General features: G+C 36.5%; 1 protein-coding gene across 1 annotated transcript; it reads left to right on the top strand.

Moving 5' to 3' along the window:
- Positions 1-1,736: 1,736 nt before the first annotated feature.
- LOC140663227 (BMP and activin membrane-bound inhibitor homolog) lies at positions 1,737-21,453 on the top strand. The gene is made up of 3 exons (XM_072887235.1): positions 1,737-2,269; positions 19,637-19,894; positions 20,181-21,453. Exons 1-3 carry the CDS (start codon positions 2,128-2,130, stop codon positions 20,441-20,443), a joined length of 663 nt encoding a protein of 220 aa, XP_072743336.1. The 5' UTR covers positions 1,737-2,127; the 3' UTR covers positions 20,444-21,453.
- Positions 21,454-21,457: the final 4 nt, after the last annotated feature.

Here is a 21,457-nt window from a genome sequence, read left to right as displayed (position 1 = left end):
ATATAAAGTCATATCGGACATGCTTGTCGAAAGAATAAAAATTGCCTCTATTTAACCTTCCGTTAGGCGCAATATTTTCCCACTATATTTTTCCCTGCTTTTAAAACAATTTCTTTAGCCCTTGGCCAACAAACCAGGTATTAAATATGTAAAAAAAAAAACAATAAATATGTAAAGAATAAATTGATTAATATTACAATGAATAAAGAAATCGATGTGTTAGTAACTTAAAAATAATATCTATGGAACGTCGCGCCTAAGGGAGGGTTAAACAATAATAATGTACCAATCGTTTAAAGTCTCGCGTTTAAATTGTGAAGGGAGAACAATAGCGAGCGATGTAGGCAGCCAAATGCGTATACGACAACGTGTATATGGCGATAGAAAAAGATTGTGTCTCTCTCTCCCCCGATGAACGGCTGACGGGAAAAAGCAGGCAAAGACGCGTCGCGTCGCACCACTTTGGCGTCGGGGATCAGGCGCCACCGTGTCCCCCTCCGGCCGCAACAGTCTCACCGACTTTCCGCCGACAAACCGCACGCACACACTGTTTCACACGCTACCGAAGACACATACGTCACGTATGTACACGAGCGTCCCGGTGACGGCTGATCGTCGAAGATGTGCTCGTGTGTACGTGCTGTACGTACGGCCTCACGGCGTCGTTAATGTAAGTGTGGGGCGCCGCGTGCCCTCCTTGAAAAAAATAATCGAATTCTGGTCTTCGCCGCGCGTCGTTTATCGCGACACGCGAAATGCGATAAACTTTCACCGCCAAATGTATAGGCGAAAAATGTGCTCTTGCGTAGCAAACGTATCTCGGGGTATAAAAAAGACTGGAGATAACCACCTCGCGAGATCATCGCGTATCCGTCGACGGCAAGTTGAGCTAGAGATGCAAATAGGAAAAGAAATTTGTTTTTATTTTTTTCATAAAATACGGTTCTTTGTGAAGAAATTTATTTTTTTATTTAATTTAATTATGTAAGTATTTTTTTATGTATCTTTAATATCTAAAGAACTCCGAAGTCTCTTATAATCGGCTTCGTCCATCCATATTTTAAAAGTTAACGATTTAATCCTCTTATTTTTTATTTTAATTTTTTGAAAATTTTAATAAATTAATGGGATTATTGAGATTTTTGTGGTTAAAATGATACCAAACACAATATAATTGGGATAATTTTCACTTACTGTTAGATGTATAATAAAAATGTTTGTTATGTATCTAACTGTAAATTATTTGAATTATTGAATTTAAATTACTTAAATTACGTTGTATTTGGTATAATTTACTGTAAAAATCTCTTTAATCCATTAAAATTACTTTCAAAAAGAAAAATAAATTAAAAGCATAAAAAACTTTACTATTGCATTAAATTATATTAAAAACACAATAATGAAAAGAAAACCAAAATATTCCCCAATGAAAAAAGACACTTTTTTTTCTACTAAAAAAATAATAACTTTTCAACATCTCTCTCCAATGATACGCACAGTAAAAACGAGCGCGCGCCATCGACATAAGGAGCGGAAGGAGGGAAAGGCTTTTTCGTTTTAAAAAGTATCTACGAGAGCGAGAGAGAGAGAGAAAGAAAGAGGCGAGTGCTCCTAGAGCCGGGTGCCTGCCTGCCTGCCTGCGGGTGCGCGCCGGCCACGGCTGGCTCCGAGACGACCGGCGCGGCGGTGGCGGTGGCGGCGGCGGCGGCGGCGACGGCGCCGACATAGCGTAGAGTCGTGAGTCAGTAGTCAGTCAGCCGCCGGACAGCGACGTGGTAGCACGTGGTTCCGCGCCGACGCTCCGTCTTGCCTCGTCGCTCTCTCGCCGACTTTCCCCGTTCGCGAGACCAACAATCGCGCGCTATCTCTCGTTATGCGCGACGCGATAATCGGACGGGCGAGAGCGATCCATCGATCGTGACGATTCCGCCGGTGGCACGCGACGACGACGATGATCCCGAAGATCTAATTCGGGAGACAGAAACAACACATGTGCCCCGATCCCCTTCGGAGGAGGACGACCTTCCGTTTCGACGTTACACGCGACGTTACACGTTGCCGCGACATCAGCTGTCGCGCTTCTGTCCTCGAGATTCGAAGCTGATTTGAGAGTCGTATCCTTGCGGAATGTTGCCGCGCGACGCGTTGACCCTCGTGACGTTAATGACAAGTCTCGCCGCCGCCGCTGTCACCAGACGCACGCCCGCGGATTTAGACTCGGAAGATTACGAAGTGCTGGCCGACAACGAGGCGCGACCTGTCGATAAAGGTAATGACATATCTTCATAAGTAAACAAAGCGAACGTGTTCTTTTTATAGGTATATGTAAAGGATATTATACATGTTCCTATATGTATATATGACACATGTTACACTTAAACAAATCGACGAGTGCGAAAGCGGCTACAGTGGGGTTGTGTTTTTCCACATGGAAGTGATATCAACCTCATTGTTGTTATACTTCTCGCGATACTGTCACCCTTCAGATATGCCAAACATTCGTATCGCGTATTACTTTTTTTTTATTCCGTGCTATTGCGAATGTATCGATAAGAAAATCGGTTCGGTTTTTTTTCGCCGATCGTAAATTTTATGTTTCAATTTTTTCTCTCATTATTCTAACGCAGATGCATATCAAAATTTTTTTGATATCCATTATGTTACAAAGCAAAGGTGAGATACTTGCGTGCGAATGATCGCAGACGGAAACACGACGTGTGCACGTGCTCGGCACGCTTGTTTTACTAATTCTCGCGAATTTAGTAATTGGTATCTCTTCAAGGATAGCAGCTTTACTCGAATTAGTACAATTACATTAGTCTATATGAGAATCGCGATATAAAAATTAGAAAGGAAATACCGATTTCAACTGACAATTAAAAAATTCGCGAGGAAAGAAAATATATCGATCTCGACGTTCTCGATGCATTTGTGTGTATTTTGAGTAATCGATATATTTCTAATCACGTGAGACAATTTACTAAAATCATTTTCATCAAAATAAGAGAACACAAGTTTTACCAATTATTTAATTGTATTTTAAAAAAGAAGGGAATACATTTCTAATCACGCGAAGCAATTTGTATATTAAAATCATCAAAATAACAGAACAAATAGGTTTTAATTTTAAATTGAAATTATTTAATTTTATTTTAAATTCTTTAATCTGGATATAAAAAAAAAAGAACGAGAAAGAGAGAGGCCGATAAAATCATTTCCATCAAAATAAAAGAACACAAGTTTTATAAATTATTTAATTGTATTTAAAAAAAAAAGGCGATACATTTCTCTAATCACGCGAAGCAATTTACAATTAAAATCCTCAAAATAAGAGTGCAAACAAGTTTTAATTTTAATTTTAAATTCTTTAATCTGGATTAAAAAAAAAAAAAAAAAAAAAAAAAAGAACGAGAAAGAGAGAGGCCGATAGAAAAGATTCCACGTGCTTCTCCGAAAATACTCGGCGCCGAGGAGTTTGTTGGAGCAATTTTCGCTGCAAACAAACAGAGGCCATTACGCGATGGTGTAAACCACCTCGAAAGGGGGTCGATCTCTCGTCTCGTTCGCGGAATGCTCAACGAACGAGCAATAAAATCGTTTATTCGAGCTCAGCGCGCGGGGCAACGAGACGCGCGGCACGACGTGACGTACGAATGATTCACGATCGATCGATAGATTTACATCCGTAAGCGGCGCCTGTCGCGCGTTCCTCTCCTCCCGCCCCCCCCCCACCCTTCCTCCCTGTTCCCGTCAATCTATATCTATCTATTGTCAACATGCATCTCTTAACTCCGGTCAAGTAACGTCACGTTGTCTGTGTGAGTGACTGCGTATCTTGATGTAACGCATAATTAACGTTATCTCTGTACAATTTTCCTTAATATGTACAATTCTGTCTCTCTCGTTTCCTTTGTAGCCGAACAAAGGCGGTGCGGTATGCGAGTATAATAAATATTGAAATTTCGTTGTTCGCACGATAGCGAGTTTAGAGAGAGAGAGAGAGAGAGAGAGAGAGAGAGAGAGAGAGAGAGAGAGAGAGAGAGAGAGAGAGAGACGATAAAAATACGCCGGGCGCCAGCGAGGCGCGCGAATAACGGAGTTACATAGTGAGCTATATACATGATAGAAAAGTACATACATGCTTGTTGCATGCGTATATTGTTGCGTCTTGTCCTCTTTTTTTTCTCACTGCATAATAAAATAAACCTTCAAATTGGATATGCTCACTGGCATCAAATAAATTCTCCGATCGCGTTCGTGTTCTTTAATATATTTCGCTTGATTCTTTTAAACCTGCATCATTTAATTATCTTTGTCAAGTTTGTCTCTCAATTTCAATTTCATTTGCTAATTTGAAAGGATATTTAGAGTTGAACAATTATATTTGCTCAACTGTTAATAGGTACTTACTGTAATAAACTGGTAAAGAAATCTTTAAAGACAAATAAATAAATATATAAATAATTCTTGAAATCCTTGGATTATCCCGCTGATAATAAACGTGAATTTATTTTCCCGAAGGAAGCCTACAAGAGTGAAATCGATTTCTGTGTACGCGATTAATTGCATGCAAATTATGCGTATTTAATCAATACCCTTCAACGTCCTTCTTTAATTGATATAATTATTCAAAACCGATAAACATCAATGATGTGCTATATTCTAAACAGATTTATATGCAACCGTGTTGATTGTATGCACTCTTTCTACACTAGAATAAAAATCGAAATTAATCGTTTTCGTTCTCTCGGACGAAATTAGCCTTTTTAATTGGCCTATTCGAGAGACGATCGTCAATTCCGCGGAACCATTTCATTCGATTATAGTTTCTCGAATGCATTTTGCATCTCTGGCAAAGCCGCAAACTCTGATATCGCGAGGTCGTTAATCCCAATGCGTTCGGCGAATTGCTCGTTAAACCATTCGTATATTATGGCAGCGTATCCGATATAAAGACTCGTCTCTTAAGTATATAGGAGCAAAATGAAATGTCGATCATTGCCTAATGAAATGGAGCCGATTTTTTAATGAGTCGCGAATCGAGGCCGAACTACGTTCACTCGACATTAATGTAGATTGTTACATTTCTGTGAATCTAAATCTTCACGTTCACTTACATATCGATACGATGGATCGAAAAATATAAAATAAATTCGCAGCAAGGCTGCGAATATATATTATGTATTTTTAGTTTATTACTGCGAATCAAATGTCTCTGTCGAAGTTGTGCTCACAGATTGTGGCTTCTGTTCTTTATTCCTTTATCATGCAAGGAGACTACACACAGAAAAAAAAGTAAGTGTCAAATCAAAACTTATATGTATACTCATATGAACGCGTTCATTGTTTCATATATACGCAACAATTTATAATCTTCTTCGAAGAATTTAAAAATCATTTCAATATTACAATTGTCATTTCTGGAATAAAATAATTATTTACACTCTTTGAAAATTATAATCTTTGATTTGGACATGTGTTATTTTCTATCCAACATTTTTTCCTTTCCATTCAAGAAAATTATTCTTAAATAACAAGAATATATTTTTCTTGGTTGAACTATATAAAACGTCTTCATCGAAGCAAATTTTCTTTGTTTAACGCAATATAATGTCATTTTAAGATTTACATTTTGAAACTAAAGATATTATCAAAATAAGAATATTCTTTTTTTCTGTGCAGAATTTTACAATTTAAACAATAATATATTTCCTTTAACAACATTCATTTTCGTAAAGCTGGAATATAATGAGATATTAGGATATTTATTAAAATTGTAAATTATTTTATTGTTTGTTAAAGAGATTATGCATTTGTTTATTATGTAATATTAATGAGAATAAAAGTATGTATATGATTAATTTTTTATATATTTATAATATTATTATATGTGTGTTTATATATTTTACATTTTTATTATATCTTTTCCTTGAGATTAAAATAAATATTCCATTATGAGAAGAAGCTAAACATAATTTACATCTAGAGTTCTCTGTTCCTGAGTACATGTAATTGCTCTTGAAGACAATGAGATAAATTTATCGGTGACATTGTATTGTAGATGATTAGTTGAAAGTTTTGCTCGATCCTGGGACTTGGATTCGTTACTCATCGTCGTCGTCGTCGTCGTCGTCGTCGTCGTCGTCGTCGTCGTGGTGGAGCCGCCGTTGTCTTTCGAGTGGCGCGCCGGCGACGAAAAATGCGAGCTCATCGACGCCAACGACGAGGAGAACGAAGCCTGTGCACACCAACACGCACACGCATACGCACACACTTGGTTCTCGTTCGGTTTATCGCTGGCACACACGCGCGCATGTCGTAAGTAGCACGACGGCGGCGGCGACTACAGCTGGCGCATGCTGGCGTTACGCTACGTGCACGCACATACACGCACGCCAACTCGGTGGCGCCTGTCGGCCACACGGATACGTATATGCATGCGTGCGTGACGAGTTTGTACCTCTCTTTATTTATACGTTTGTGTGTGGTTTGCGTTACGTATGTATATGCATATAAATATAATACATGTACCGTATATACATAAATATTCCGGATAACTGTGTGTATACGTATATACACGGTGTGTAGGAAACGATCGCGATTTGGATTCCTAACGATATGAGTCTCTGTGACTCCCTTTCGTCGAATTTCGCTTGAGATACCGCGCTTTACCTTTCGAGGCGATCTCATTAGTTTCGCGATGAATGCGCGATAATTATTTGCTAGAATTATTTTATTATGTCAGTGTATGTATGTACGTACGCTGTCTATACGTCCGACGTTTTTGCCGCGACACCCTTGACATGCCTCATTACTGCGTTCTGTCTGCACGCAACAATGACAGACGGAAACGGCCATACCGCCGCACATAATCATGAACGCTCTTGCACACGCATGTGGCGTGTAAAAACGCGCCGAAATGACATTAGTAAGAATCACAATACTTCCCGTGATAAAGCTCGTTGAATATCTGAATTTTGAATCACGCGAGACACGCAAAAGAGACACGCAAAAAAGACACGGAAGAGACACGGAGGACACGTATCAAGAGACACGATCGTGTCTCTTGCCAAGTCGCACGTGGTGATCGAACCATGTCTAGTTGACAGTATCTCAGATTCTAATCTCAATAAATTGATTAGTTTTCATCAATGTATGTTATATATTACATTCCGCGAGATTAGATTAGATAATTTATTTATTTATATATCTATATAGCTATCTAGTTAATTATTTATTGTTTGAATAGAGATAGGAGGTTTGTGATATTTGTTTGTAAATGAATGTAAGTATGGATGGATGGATGAGTAGTATGCACTCAAAAAAATGATCTTGCAATTTCAAGAAAAATTAACTGAACAGATAAATTATTATAGCAAATACTGTGATACTGCATATATTTTGCATTTAATCAATTTAAATGACAGAGACGGAATTTATATCCGTACTATTAGCGTTATTTAGACAGAAAATTTTTCCGCGATGCCTATCTTTAAGGCCTATTGTCAAAGACAATTATAGTTGTGATTAATATTTGGCAATTGGATCTAAAAAATAAATACTAACTGTGAATAAACTGCATCCAGGTTGAACAAAACTTTCGACGCATAAAGTTAACTACTCGTTCGATGTCTGTTGATGCAAGCTTTCCGTTTAGAGCTCGTTAATCGATGTCGGAAAACCATGTCGATGGCACGCAAACGACTTGGCCAAGGTTCGTCCAAGTATTTCCTATCTATACCCACTCTTTCTCAGTGTTTTAGTATAGTTATTTAAGGACAGCGAAATTTATGCGCTTGATCTGTTTGCGCCGCGACTGTGCACGTGTAGGCGAATGACAGGCGTCCCGAGATGCTAATTCATGTAGTCCCGATCTCGTTCAAGTCTTGTTTACGATTTAATGCCACTTGCGCCGGCATCATTCCAAGTACCGGAACCGCATAGAGAGTCTCTGAATGTTTGTATAATCGTTCCGTACAGAACGAGAAAACATCACTCAAAAAAATGATCTTGCAACTTTAAGAAAAATTTTCTAGATGTAAAAAATTAACTGAAACAGATATTATAATTATTAGCAAATACTGTGACACTGCATATATTTTGCACTTAATCAATTTAAATGACAGCGACAGAATTTATTTTCTGTACTATTAGCGTAATTTAGACAGAACAAGTCCTATTGTTAAGGACAAGGACAATTATATTTATGATTAATATTTGGCAATGAGATCTAAATTTGCTAGAATATTGCTATAAATTCTATACGTTACAAACAATATTCTAACAGATGCAAAAAGTAGCGATAAATTTTTGAGTAATCGTTGCACAAGAATCTTACACTGTATTTTTCCATCCGTCGTGATATTAGAAAATTGTCGGTTAATAAAATAAATTATATATTATAAAATTTAATTCTTTCACTATTAATCGATAATTAAAATGTAATCTGTATATGAGATATATTCTCGGATAAAAAATTTCTAAAAACGCGTAATAAAATTTTCCATGATATTTGCACAGTCGTTCGAAAAGCTCGCGTTGAGAAAGCTTTTTCGTTACGCAAAAGTGCCGTTCGTTCGACGTTTGCGAAGAGTATGTATCGAGAACAAGGATACTCTGTGAATGAGCGAGTAAACGCTGAAACATGGACGTGTTTATACAGTAAGGTAGCGGATTTAAATCAAATATGCGCGAATTTTCTACCGATGAATCAGAAGCATCGCGACCAAATATACGCGACGAAGAAACTCTCCTTTATAAATCGATTTGAAATGACTTGAAATTATCGGGAAAAAACGATTCTTCCGTATTACTTAAATTTATTTCTCATTTGAAAAAGTCTGCTGGCTATAACGCGGCAGTGTTTATTTGATCTTATTTATTTATATCGATCCGTAAATTTCTCTGCCGATTATCGCACATATTTGTACTCTGCCACTTTTAATATCCGATTTAATATCTCGTTCACGCGTGATGCTTCCGCTTTTTGTTTATGTAAAAATTACACGCGCGCTTCTCGCATCACGTAAACGCGCGATCATGTGCACGATCTTGCAATAAATGCAGCTGTTTTCGGAACGTATATCTTGTTTTATTGAACTTGAAATAAAGCGCGGCACAACCGCCTATTAAATTCGCGGAAGTTGAATAATCCAGGAAAAATCATTTCGGTTAATATTTATTAATCCTTATTCCGTACCGGTGGGTCATTTTTACCTGTAATTTTTCTAGCAGGATTAATTTCTCGAAAACGAATGATCATAAAACAATACATTTAAACAAATTATTTTTCAAATTTATTAATCTTTATATTTAGAAGGATTAAAAAAATATATATAAACACTCAAAAAAATATTTTGCTAATGTAGATAGATTTCTAGATGTTTCAGTTAAAATTTATCGCTACTTTTTGTATCAGTTAGAATATTCTTTGTCACGTATAGAATTTATAGCAGCAATATTCTAGCAATACCTCTAGAAAATTTAGATCCCATTGCCAAATATTAATCATAAATATAATTGTCCTTAACAATAGGACTTGTTCTGTCTAAATTACACTAATAGTACAGAAAATACATTCTGTCGCTGTCATTTAAATTGATTAAGTGCAAATTATATGCAGTGTCACAGTATTTGCTAATAATTTATCTGTTTCAGTTAATATTTTACACCTAGAAAATTTTTCTTGAAGTTGCAACATCATTTTTTTTTGAGTGAATGTTTTTAGATTTTTTAAAAACTTTTTTATATATTATAATAAACGCATCGAAAATACGCTGATCCACCTGTACGGTTAAAGGGTAAAAATAAGAAAAGTAAAAGTTAAGTAGATAATAGTTCCCCTAGAATATTTCCGAGATTTCTTTTGCCTCATTTAGCGAGATTTCTCACGATAAGTACATACATAAACAGACGGAAACTCTTCTTTTCACCCTTTGGCGCCCAAGGCGCATTCCACATGAGATATCGCTCATCAAAAATGTACGACAGGACGCAAAATCGCACGTCGCTCCGCGCATAACTACATAACTATATACCCGAGGAGACGTTTGGTTTTCGCTATTTACAATCGGCTATCAATCACCGCGTGTGTTATATTCGTGGCATTCGGAATAGAGGTACGCGCGCGTTATGTTAATCGACTCGCTTCTTCGTATGCGACGCGACGCCGCGTCAAGCACAAGCACGCATGCACGCGTGCATGCGGCATGCATGCATGTGCAACTTCGAGAATCGAGATGCGTCGAATCCAAATGAACGAGCGTTGTCGCAATCCGCTGGCTTCGGCCAGGCAGCTCGGGCGATCAACGAACTTGCGATGCGCGATGAGTGACGCGAGCTGAGCGGGATAGAAAAGAGACGCGCGCCAACTATTATAATCTAAATCAACAAGAATGAAGAGAGACAGAGGGAAAAAGTGGATCCCTTCGACCTGGAAATTCAGAGAGTTATGAAACTTTGGGAATATACACAGAGTGTCTTCATGTAATACGCTCTTTCTTTTTATTGTTTTCCAATTCATTCGAAGAGGTGAAATTTAGAAAATTTAATTGTTTTCTACTTCATATTATTTGCGAAAAAAAAGATATAAAGAATTTTTATAGAGAAAAATTATTTTTATTATTATAAACTCCCTTTTACAATAAAAAAAGAAAAATAAATCAGTAAATACAAATAAAATAAGAATATAAATGTTAATGAAAATGAATTAACAATATAATAAAGTTAAAAAAAAATAGAAAAAATTAATCAAAAGAAAGTAGATTAAATTCGAAGAAGTAAAATTTAGAAAATTTAATTGTTTTCTATTTCACATTATTTGCGAAAAAAAAGATATAAAGAATTTTTATAGAGAAAAATTATTATTATAAACGAGTAGAAACTCCCTTTTACAATAAAACAGAAAAATAAATCAATAAATATAAATAAAATAACAATATAAATGTTAAAGAAAATGAATTAATAATATAATAAAATTTAAAAAAAATGGAAAAAATTAATCAAGAGAAAGTAGATTAAATTACTCCTTTTTTAATATGATTTTGCATATTTTTAACATAGTAATTATTTAAACAATTATAAGATGTCATTTCCTGGAAAAACATAGAAAATTTGAAAGTCTTAGGAAGTCTTTTTTTTGTAACATTACAAAACGCATGCAATAAAAAATTTATTTTAGAGGAAGTTGTACCAAAACTCGTTCAAATATTTTATTTACTCAAAATTTTGACCAAAAATACCTGGGAGATCAGGAAATTTTTTTTTACAAGATTTGAGTAGACATCCTGAATTATGAACAAAAATTATACTTATCAAAACACTACACATACTCTCTCTCTTTTATATTTTTTTCAGTTCCTCGGTTTAAAGTACGCTGAATTTCTAAATTAAAATTTATCTTTTCCAAGATACTTTTTTCCCCCCTCAGAGTTTTCCCCCTAAACGATAATAAATTCAAGGATTTTCGTGAGTTTAACTTGACAAGGAATGCGAATAGATAAAGTCTGTCGCTTTGAAATGAACTCAACGTGCTTTTGTACATTCATTTGCATTTTCGCCTCGCATTCGCTGCCAATTGCTGGAATAGAAATCTCCTTTTTTCTCTCTCTCTCTCTCTCTTTCTCTCTTTATGTTGAATCGCGCCTCGCATCGAGATCACGTGCCACCAACACTCGCCATAGCTAGCCAATAACGGCGCGACCGTTCTGGATCAATTAACGCGATTCCGAGCTTCCCCCTTCGTGGCAGCGCTTTTTGCGGCCCGATGACGTGCGTTGCTCGAGGCGAGCGAAAGTAATCGCGGAATAGAGGAACGAGAATCTCGGCGATCATGTTCCGTACCGTATTATTGCGAAGGAATGTCGATGATTAATTATCTCGCGCAAATTCCCGGACGGAAGAAAATTGTACGTTTACCTGCAGGCATTGCTTCGTAGATTCTATTTCTGCCAGAATAGATTTCACGACGTATTTGACGACCAGATACGCGTCTCTTATATAGTAATAACACTCTCGTATCGATGCAGTCACACAATATCTTTCTATAAATAAATCCATACGCGATAGATTCTCGGGATCAATGTCAACGATTCCAAGGAAACGTGTCTATAAATACGCATCAAGTTATTCATATCTCCTATCAATTTTGCATTTCTTTCTTATAAGTAACGGCAGATTAACAAGAATTCATGTCAAATTATTATTGATGAAATTCTATACAACGTGCGATATATACACACGAAAATCTTTGCATGTGTAGAATGAAATAAAAATAATGCTCATCTCTGTAATAGAGAATGGATAGCTCCAATTTCATTGATGGGTGCTCGATGAAGCGTGGTCGAATGAGGAACGCGATACCGTTTAGTAGTCGTCCGCGTGCACACCTTGACACGCGACTGCTCGTCTACCTGCTGTCGCGAATATTGACATGTGTGTGCGAGAGCCAAACTGTATCTAATTTTACCAATTTCTACATTCTACGTTACTTTGTTAGGAGAGCGCTTTGTGATATAAAATCACAAAATTACGTGTATCACTCTTATATCAAAATTAATCTAAGCGCTCTACTACTAGACGAAAAGCTCGTCCTAGGTGTGTCATTTCTTTCTCGTCGTACAACAAAGATATAAAGGGTCGCAAGTGTTTCGGGTGGTTGGCTCGCACTTCCTTTAGATATTCGTATAGATATTACACACGCTTAATGAGATGGAAGTCAAGATGCTTGGAATTGATTCGAATATCGTAACAAATTAGTTTGAATTTATATAATCTTGATTGGTTTTGATAATTTTTTGTTTCGATGGTTTTAAGAGTCTTGAATGTTTTAATAAAATTTAGAAAGGGAAAGTAAAAAAGGTATTGGGATATTATAAATAAATATAACAGATTACATTTTATTTAAACAAGAATTAATATAACAGATTACATTTTATTTAAACAAGAATTATTTATTTATTTATTTATTTATTTATTATGTAGAAATAAAATTTTTATCGATTTATCTGTCGATAGATAAAAGAGCGAAATAATAAATCATTCAAGACTAATCAAAATTTTCAAAGTCTATATATATCAAGACTTTCAAGATTATGTAACTTCGAAAAATATTTGAAATGTTTTGAATATTACTCGAGGAATATTCAGAGTATAGTGATCTAATTAATTGAAAATTTGCAAGAGACGTAATTGAATACTCATCACTTCACACGTCTCTGGCTCTCATAATAAATCATCCAGTGCTATAGTATAATAATATATTCCAAAAAAAAAATCTGTCAAAATAAACTTAACAAAAAATATTATTGAACAACAAACGACGCTTATGTTGCACTCTCATAATCTTGAATAAGGAAAGGATGCGAAAATAGGATTTGCGATTGCGTGTGTGACGCACAAATTTGAGGTCGCATTGCGCGACACGCATCGCCCGACAATTTGTCTCGCGCAATTAGCTTAACATCGTCGGCTAAGCACCAGCTGATGCTGTTGTTGATTCACGTTAACTGCGCACGCAAACGAGCGGGAACAAAGGTCTCAAAGGGACATTATCTCGCGAGGGTAGTACCGCTTTATCTTTCCGTCGCTTCCACAATCGCGAGAAACAGAATAATAAGAAATCAAATATATTATCTCTTATCCAAGATGCGATAATATATAGCCGTAAAATATGCGATCGATCGGAAAACAGACAGACTGAAGGATGATTTTATCGTCGATGATGAAACAACTGGCGTTTGAGACGAATCCATTGTTGATAGAGAGATGATCGTTCGTCGAACATATTTCTCAACACGAGGCACGTTATGATTTAAAGTTTAATTAACTCGAACCCCGAGCTAATCACGCGCGCGTTCGGCGAGCGATAATCAAAGGTGAATTGCGGTGAGTTGGCTTTGCAAAAAAAAAAAGAAAAGAAAAGATACGAAAATTATCATAAAGGGCCCCGTGTTCTTCAAGGACCAACGCATGTAATTTGGAGCAATTTGGCAATTGCATATAATTGATGAGGATGCCTTTTACTCGCCGATGAGCCGCTCGCGTCGCGTCCGCGTATCCGCAGTTAAGTAGGGCTAATCACCAGGTTGCCAGGGTTCTCAAGAACATCAAGAACCTGTCTTCTAACGCCGAAACGTCGGGGCCGTGTATATACTTATGGTCCCTATACTATATTCGGTCAGGGCTTTAGATACTGGTTGTACCTGGTGCACCTCCTCTTCTCTGTCTCCCTTCCTCTTTTACTCTCTTTCTTTCTTTCTTTCTCTCTCTCTCTCTCTCTCTCTCTCTCTCTCTCTCTCGTTCCAGTCTATGGAATGGTAGGGCCCCCGGAGAGAGACCCTCCGCCTACTTCCCAGAAACAAGGACCACGGCTTCCCATTGTTCTTGCTAATTGCCACCCCGCTGTAACCGTCCGGACGGCATCCACCCGCTTAAGTCCCCCTCCAGCCCTTCTTATAATGGTTCGGATAGCTCGGCTCGATAGTTACAAGTCCCAACGCAAATACCACCTTCGGTACTGCACCTTTGTGAAACGGAAATTGGCCGAAAGCCGGGCGAGCGGGATCGTTCGGGATTGTCCCACGCCCCTTTCGTCTCTTGCCCCGAAGGAAGGTTCGTTTACCGCATAGCAAAAATATTTTACCTGTTATTCCCTTCTTTAAACGATGCGTTCCAGAAACATAGGAAGTTACTCCCAAGGTGATGATTCCCGCAGCGTTGCTCTGCATTTTCGCAAGTGCGACATTTTTCACGTCTTTTTTTGTTGATCTCGTGAGATTGCCTCTCTTTGAACGTTTGCAATAGATAATAACATGCGAATAAAAATTACCAATTGATAACAATTTTGTACAAAATTTAATATAAAAATTGCAATAATAATAGTATAATAATAATGAAAAAAATGCAAATAAAAATTAATAAGCGAAAAAATGATATGGAAATAATTAGTCTCGGTGTAATTATGTCGAGAAGTTGGAAATCCTATATTTTATTCCTCAAAAACTATCACGGTTGATGATTTATTCAACTGTATCTTTTCAATGAGGGCGAGCTGCTTCCCTCTAAACAAATTATGCGCTCTGTCAAAATTCAACATTCTTCAATTTTTTTTCCAAGATCACGACAAGATTCTCGAATGGATCATACGATTGTATAACGGATGATTTTCATCGAGACTCGAATTGCGCGAGCGCATTTCTGAACAAAAGTTTCTCATGAACCACCGACGACGAGCGGACCGGTCCTCTTCATCGCCAACGCTTTTTCGGCCACTCCTTTCGTCTTTCCACGTGATGCTGATGATGAGCCGCCGTCCCTTTTTCTCTTTTCGCATAACTCTCCGCGAGTTCATAACCCGTCCGCTCGTAGGTACGAACAGGTGTCTCGTCGGACATGATTCTCGATCCCAGCTGATTCTTCTTTTTCGATCCGCCAGTCATTTATAATTCTCATCGCTACCTTAATATTCCTAATAGGATATCTTCACTGGCATTTCTTTCTTCGCGAATACGCAAGACAAAAGAAAAACATCTTAACAAAATATTGAATATGCAATATATTATATTTTTTATTGTAATTTTTAGTGATAAAAAATGACAATGTTGTGCAAATGAAAAATATTTGATTTTACAAAAGTTATTTAGTTTTTTTCAGTACGGTTGCAAATGTAACATTGGAAACATTTTCCAAATGGATTCTTCTTCGTATGAATGAAAAGCATTTGAATCCGTATAATAAAAAACAATTATTTTAAAAAGTTGCACCAAACAATATTAAAAATATTCATATTTACCTAATTTTGAACAAAAATATCTGAAAGATCAGAAAGAATTTTCAGGGAAAAAATAAAATGCCAATTTTATTTTTTAATTACGATCTGGCTCGTTGGTCACTTGACCAAGTATTTCGAAATCGTTGCTGCAGCGACTCGCACAATATTCCTTTATTATCCTCGCGCAAAACAGAGATGCGATTTGTTCTCGCTCTCACGCTAATTACTGTTACGCAGACTGTAACGCTAATTAGAAAAGCGCGTTTGCTAATGCATTTGGCTTAATACAGAGTTCGCAATGTACCTATGCAAAACGTTGCGCAACGCGGATTACATGGATATACTTGAGGAAGCTTGTTAGTTTCATCACTGCGTAGCAAACACTGGCGTCTATGCCTTGGAAGACAGGGCCGCCGTCAACCAGTGATAAATCGAACAGGTTTATGTATAAAAGGCTTTATTATTACAAATGAAATGTTTTCATTCAGTCATTATGCATCTGACTATGATATTTCGAGTCTCAAAATAATACCATTATTTATTATTTAAGGTCAATCTTATAATCAAAACGATGATCTAACTTTTTATTTAATTTTCCGTAGTATCAATAGATTTTATTGCGAAATACCAAATTAATAATTAATAGAATTTAAAAAATTTTTCTATCTTAAAAACTCTATAAAAATTAATATTATCTAATATTATTTTTTAATGTAATATGTTTTTATTAGCAATTAATTGAAAGATTTTAAATACTTGATTAATTTTTCTGATTTTACTATATCAGTTTTTTACGCTTGAAAAATTACAGTTACCTTTTTTTTTTCAAGTCGGTTACATTTAAGTATCTTTTATGTTAACAGCGGCCCTGGCCTTAGATACCTATTACATATCGCGTATATACGCGTGCATAGATCGCCGTTCTTCTAATTGCATGTACATACAAATAGTGCTCGCTCGAATCAAGTTTAGTCAGAGCTTTCTATCCTGGGGCGGGTGGCTCGAGCCTCGCTCTTGGATATACAAATAAGATAAATACGCGAGTCTAATCGCGCTTTATCTTTGAAACGTTTCTCTTTTCGCACTTGCGTTTACGATAACACCATCGATTGCTTATCGATTTCTATGCCTAAATCAGAGGAGAGGCAATAGCTATTGGATAAAGAATATTTTACACTATATGCATTTCTGGATCAAGCTATTTTTTAGGGGAACAGTTATAATTTATTTCTGCTAAAATAATTGTTAATTTATTTTTTATAATTATTTTATCAGCAGCATGATACGGTTGCGGAAATAAAAAATTAAAAATCATATTTGAATTCCAATAAGAATCCAAATAGAATGTTCGCGGTATTCGTGTAATGTCAATCTTGTCGATGGGCAGGGGGAGGGGGGAAGGGCCGCTATCGAAGAAATAAGAAAAGAGAAATATAAGTAATAAAAAAAATGAGGGAGGATAACTCGCCGAGACCGGGCCGTGGAATAATTAATATACCATGGACGCATAACGAACGACTCCGCGATGCAGTCTGTTTGTTTTCGGACGGCTATTCCCCAGCCTCAGGCTTGCCGGTCGTATCTCTCTTTAGTCGGGCCCCTCGATCTCCTGCTGCTTTCCCCCCCTTTCCCCCTTTTTTTTATTTTAAACGTGCGCTCACGCACACATGTACGGAATTGTCTTTCGAGTGCTTCTTCTTCAGAGTCTCCTTTCGGAAGCTACTGTTTCTTATTCGTCTCTTTCGACTCAACTTTACAGTAACAATTTCAATAGGCTTCTCTTTGAAAATGTATTTCGATTTAATAATTATTGTACGAAAAAGAATTATCAGGATGCCTGATGTCTTAAATTCCTTCTGATCTTTTTAATGTGAATATTTTTAATATTGTTTGGTGCAACTTTTTAAAATAATTGTTTTTTATTATGCGGATTCGAATGCTTTTTATTCACACGAAGAAGAATCCATTTGGAAAATGCTTCAATGGTTGTACATTTGCAAATGTACTAAAAAAATTGAATAACTTTTATAAAATCAAATATTTTTCATTTGTATAACATTTTCATTTTTTATCACTAAAATTTACAATAGAAAATATATATACTGCATATTCAATATTTTGTTAAGATGTTTTTAATAGATAGACAGATACATATGTATATATTGATAATATAAACACATAATTAATTTGGCTCGTTGATTGTTTACAATAAAAGAGCAAAAGTATTAAAGAGAGATTTTTTTTTTTTTTTAATACCTTGACAGTCTCAATGAAAGGTGTCCTCATTTTTCGAAGTATAAAAGAAATTCCATTCTTTTTATATTTTTCAGGAAACATAGAGATTACCCTGATTATCTTTATCCGTAAGAACTGACCGTTTTCCTTACTTCAAAACGTAAGCATATTTATTTGAGCGAAATTCTCACGGTACCAAACGGTTAAAGCAAACGAAAAGTTTCATCACTGAAATATGTATACACACTTAATGCGAGAACGTTCCGAGAACCTGAAACTGCATACTTGCGACTTGTTGCAGTCTACCGTAATTTTCCAATTCGCGAAATACGTAATCACCGCGATGGTATTGTCTCAAGTGGCCCTATTCTTTGTTGCTTCGAGAAAGAAGGAGAGGAGATATGCGCGTCGCATGCCTCTCCCCATATATCCTCTCCACTTTAATCTTTCTTTTGTGACTCGGCTGTTTTAGCGTTTTTTATTCCCCGATGAGCTGGTGGACCCCGACAGGCAGCGAACGGAGAGAGGGCCGGCTCTCGCTGGCAAAGGGAGAGCGAGAGAAAGGGAGAGAGAGGAAAGACGGAGGCACAGGCAGCAAGACACATCGCTGCGGGTTTATTAGCAAGAAACCGGTGGGGAAAGACGAGGGGTCGCGGGGGGGGAATCGGCAAGATGGTTGTGGACCCGGGGGTTGGGGGCAAACGAAGCCGAGCATGCTCGCGGATAAAGATGGCCTCGCAATATCATAATAAACATATCTCTCGTCCCTCTTTCTATTTCTTCTCGTTTATCTCGTACGGTTCTCATTAACACACAGTCGGGGATGCGGCCACCCTCGTTGTTGCGCTCGGATACCAAATTTTTCTGACGCAGACTTGTTCGAAATCTCGATAAAGACCATCTCCTACCTTTCTTTCAAGCGATTTATCCACGCTTCAAAAGCTTTCAAGAGAAATCGGACAGCTCAGATCCGTCGTCTAGATCGATGACTAAATAATCACTTGTGTTATATTCGCAGCGTTCTTTAAAAAAATAATTGCAATGGTACTACAGAATTCTAAAGCTTGACAAAATTAAAAAGTAATATATACATATATATATACATATATATATATATATATATATATATATATATATATATACATATACACATATATATATATATATATATATTAGGAATTTAATATTGTTATAATTATTAAAAGCGAGTTTTTATATTTGGATTTATCTTAATATATATATAATCTTAATATACAATATAAAATATGCATAATAAATATATATAATTTTATTGTTAATATAACAATATTTAAATTTGTAATCGAAAAATATTTGGTTTAATCTCTAATATAATTTGTTCATAATATAATACATTTACAAAAAAATTATCTAAACTGGAATAATTGAAATGTCTAAAAAATTTTATACGCTTATCTCAATTTCAGAAGCAATTTTTCACTTCTGATACAACGCAGATAAGAATATTTTCGTATATATATATATATATATATATATATATATATATATATATTTCTTTCAATTTTCATTTATTCCGTTCAACATTTAATTTGAAAAGTATATATGTCTCATTGTGAGATTATCGTATCAATTATTTTCCTTTCCTTCTTTCAGATTCTTCTAAAGAAGTGAGATGCTACTGCAATCAACCGGAATGCGTTCCCCAAGGGTACATGTGTCGCGGTAGAGGATGCTTCACAGAGTTACCGTCGAACGTAAACGCGCCGCTCTCGAGAGCGGAACACAGCGGTTGCCTGGACGAGAGGTTTAAAAATCCCGCATGCCCCGCAGGATTCCTCTGCTGCGATCAGGATCTCTGCAACCACGTAGACAATCCTGCGATGAGAAACAGACTCAACCAGACTCTACGAGGTTCGACCGCTCTCTTTCTCTCTCTCTCTCTCTCTCTCTCTCTCTCTCTCTCTTCCTCTGCGACCTTTCAGTGTACCCTTCTCAACATTCCTGTCATCTATATCTGTCATGCTATCATTGCAATATAATATCTTTTGTCCAATATTTAGACATCGCCATGTGCGATTAGAATCTTGCTTCACAATATCAATCGGATTAAATTTTTTTTTTTAATCTTGCGATTTTTCAAATTTGCGGAGAATATTTATGAACTGCTCTTATTGATTTATTTACGATATTCTTGTAGTGATGATCAGCGAACGGCGAGTGCCATTGCATCCAAACAGTCAGGATGGAGGTCAGGATGGAAATCAGACGATGGTCGGTTGGTTTCCGAGCGCGATCGTCGTGGCTGTCTGCGGATTCGTTGCCCTGCTGATTATCGCCATTCTAGCTGTCAGATGGCTCCATCCCATACCGCCGCAAAATACAAACAAATTCGTACCGTGTAGGACATCCGACAACGGACCGCCCTTACTTAAACAATCGCCGAAAGTGCCTCTGGCTTAAAAGAAATTCCGCGCAATCCAAAGACAAAGTTTCTCGACGAAGGTGTTCGAAGTAATAGTTTAATTAGTTGAGCTGGCTTTAGTATATGACTCACGGACAATCGGAGTTGTGCCATATATCTGGGTAGATATACTTCGGATAAAATTATTTTACAGTAAATTACAATCTTATTCCAATATTTAATTTTGTTTCAACTCCATTGATTTCTTAAGTTGTGTTTAATATATGCAAATTTCTGCGAGATTTTATAGAGATGCATCGGAGTCATATACTAAAAGAGACAGCCATTAAGGCTATCTAAAAAGCTAGCGGGCCTTCGAAGGCTCCACTTGGCTGTGAATTTTATGAAGAAAAAGCAACTATTGTAAATTATATCGTAATGATTAGTACGTTTTTACTTGTTGCATTTCCTCGAAACGTCGTCGCGGCGGCGTGAGATCGAAGAGTGAGAACGAGGGGTCGAGAGTTTAAAAGGCCCTCTGAACATGACGTTACGACAATACAGACAAAACGTACAGTTTCTGTGTCGTTGTAGGATTGTAAATATAGATATAATATGTAGCTATATCGTATTTTTTATCATATTGCGAATTCGACGATGTTGTGCTGGAATTACGATGTAACTCGCGATCTGTTACCGTTATACAAACATCGTGAATTCTTGTTCCCTAAAAACATTATTATATATAATTTTTAATTTACAAACAGTGCCCCTCGATTAAAGTAAGCAAGGACTATAATATTTCACAAATTACCTCGTAACGGGAAATAAATTTGTAATTGACATAATTTTGTTGTGCCGTTGCGACTTCAGTCACAGCCATTAAATTTGTGAAAGAAAGCGTACTTTAGCAACTTAACTATATATTTTTAAGCGTATTCCTTATAAACACTATATTGTGATATATAGTACGACGTAATAATGGCTAAATAAATATATGTAGAGATCTGCCTACACTTTGTTTTACATTGTGCTACTTATGAGAAGTGAACGAAAAAAAAAAAAAATTGAAG

This window comes from Anoplolepis gracilipes, chromosome 2 (assembly GCF_047496725.1).
Source record: "Anoplolepis gracilipes chromosome 2, ASM4749672v1, whole genome shotgun sequence".
Lineage (NCBI taxonomy): Eukaryota > Metazoa > Arthropoda > Insecta > Hymenoptera > Formicidae > Anoplolepis > Anoplolepis gracilipes.
The sequence above is the reverse complement of the archived record's forward strand: the minus strand, read 5'-3'. Positions and strand labels throughout refer to the sequence as shown.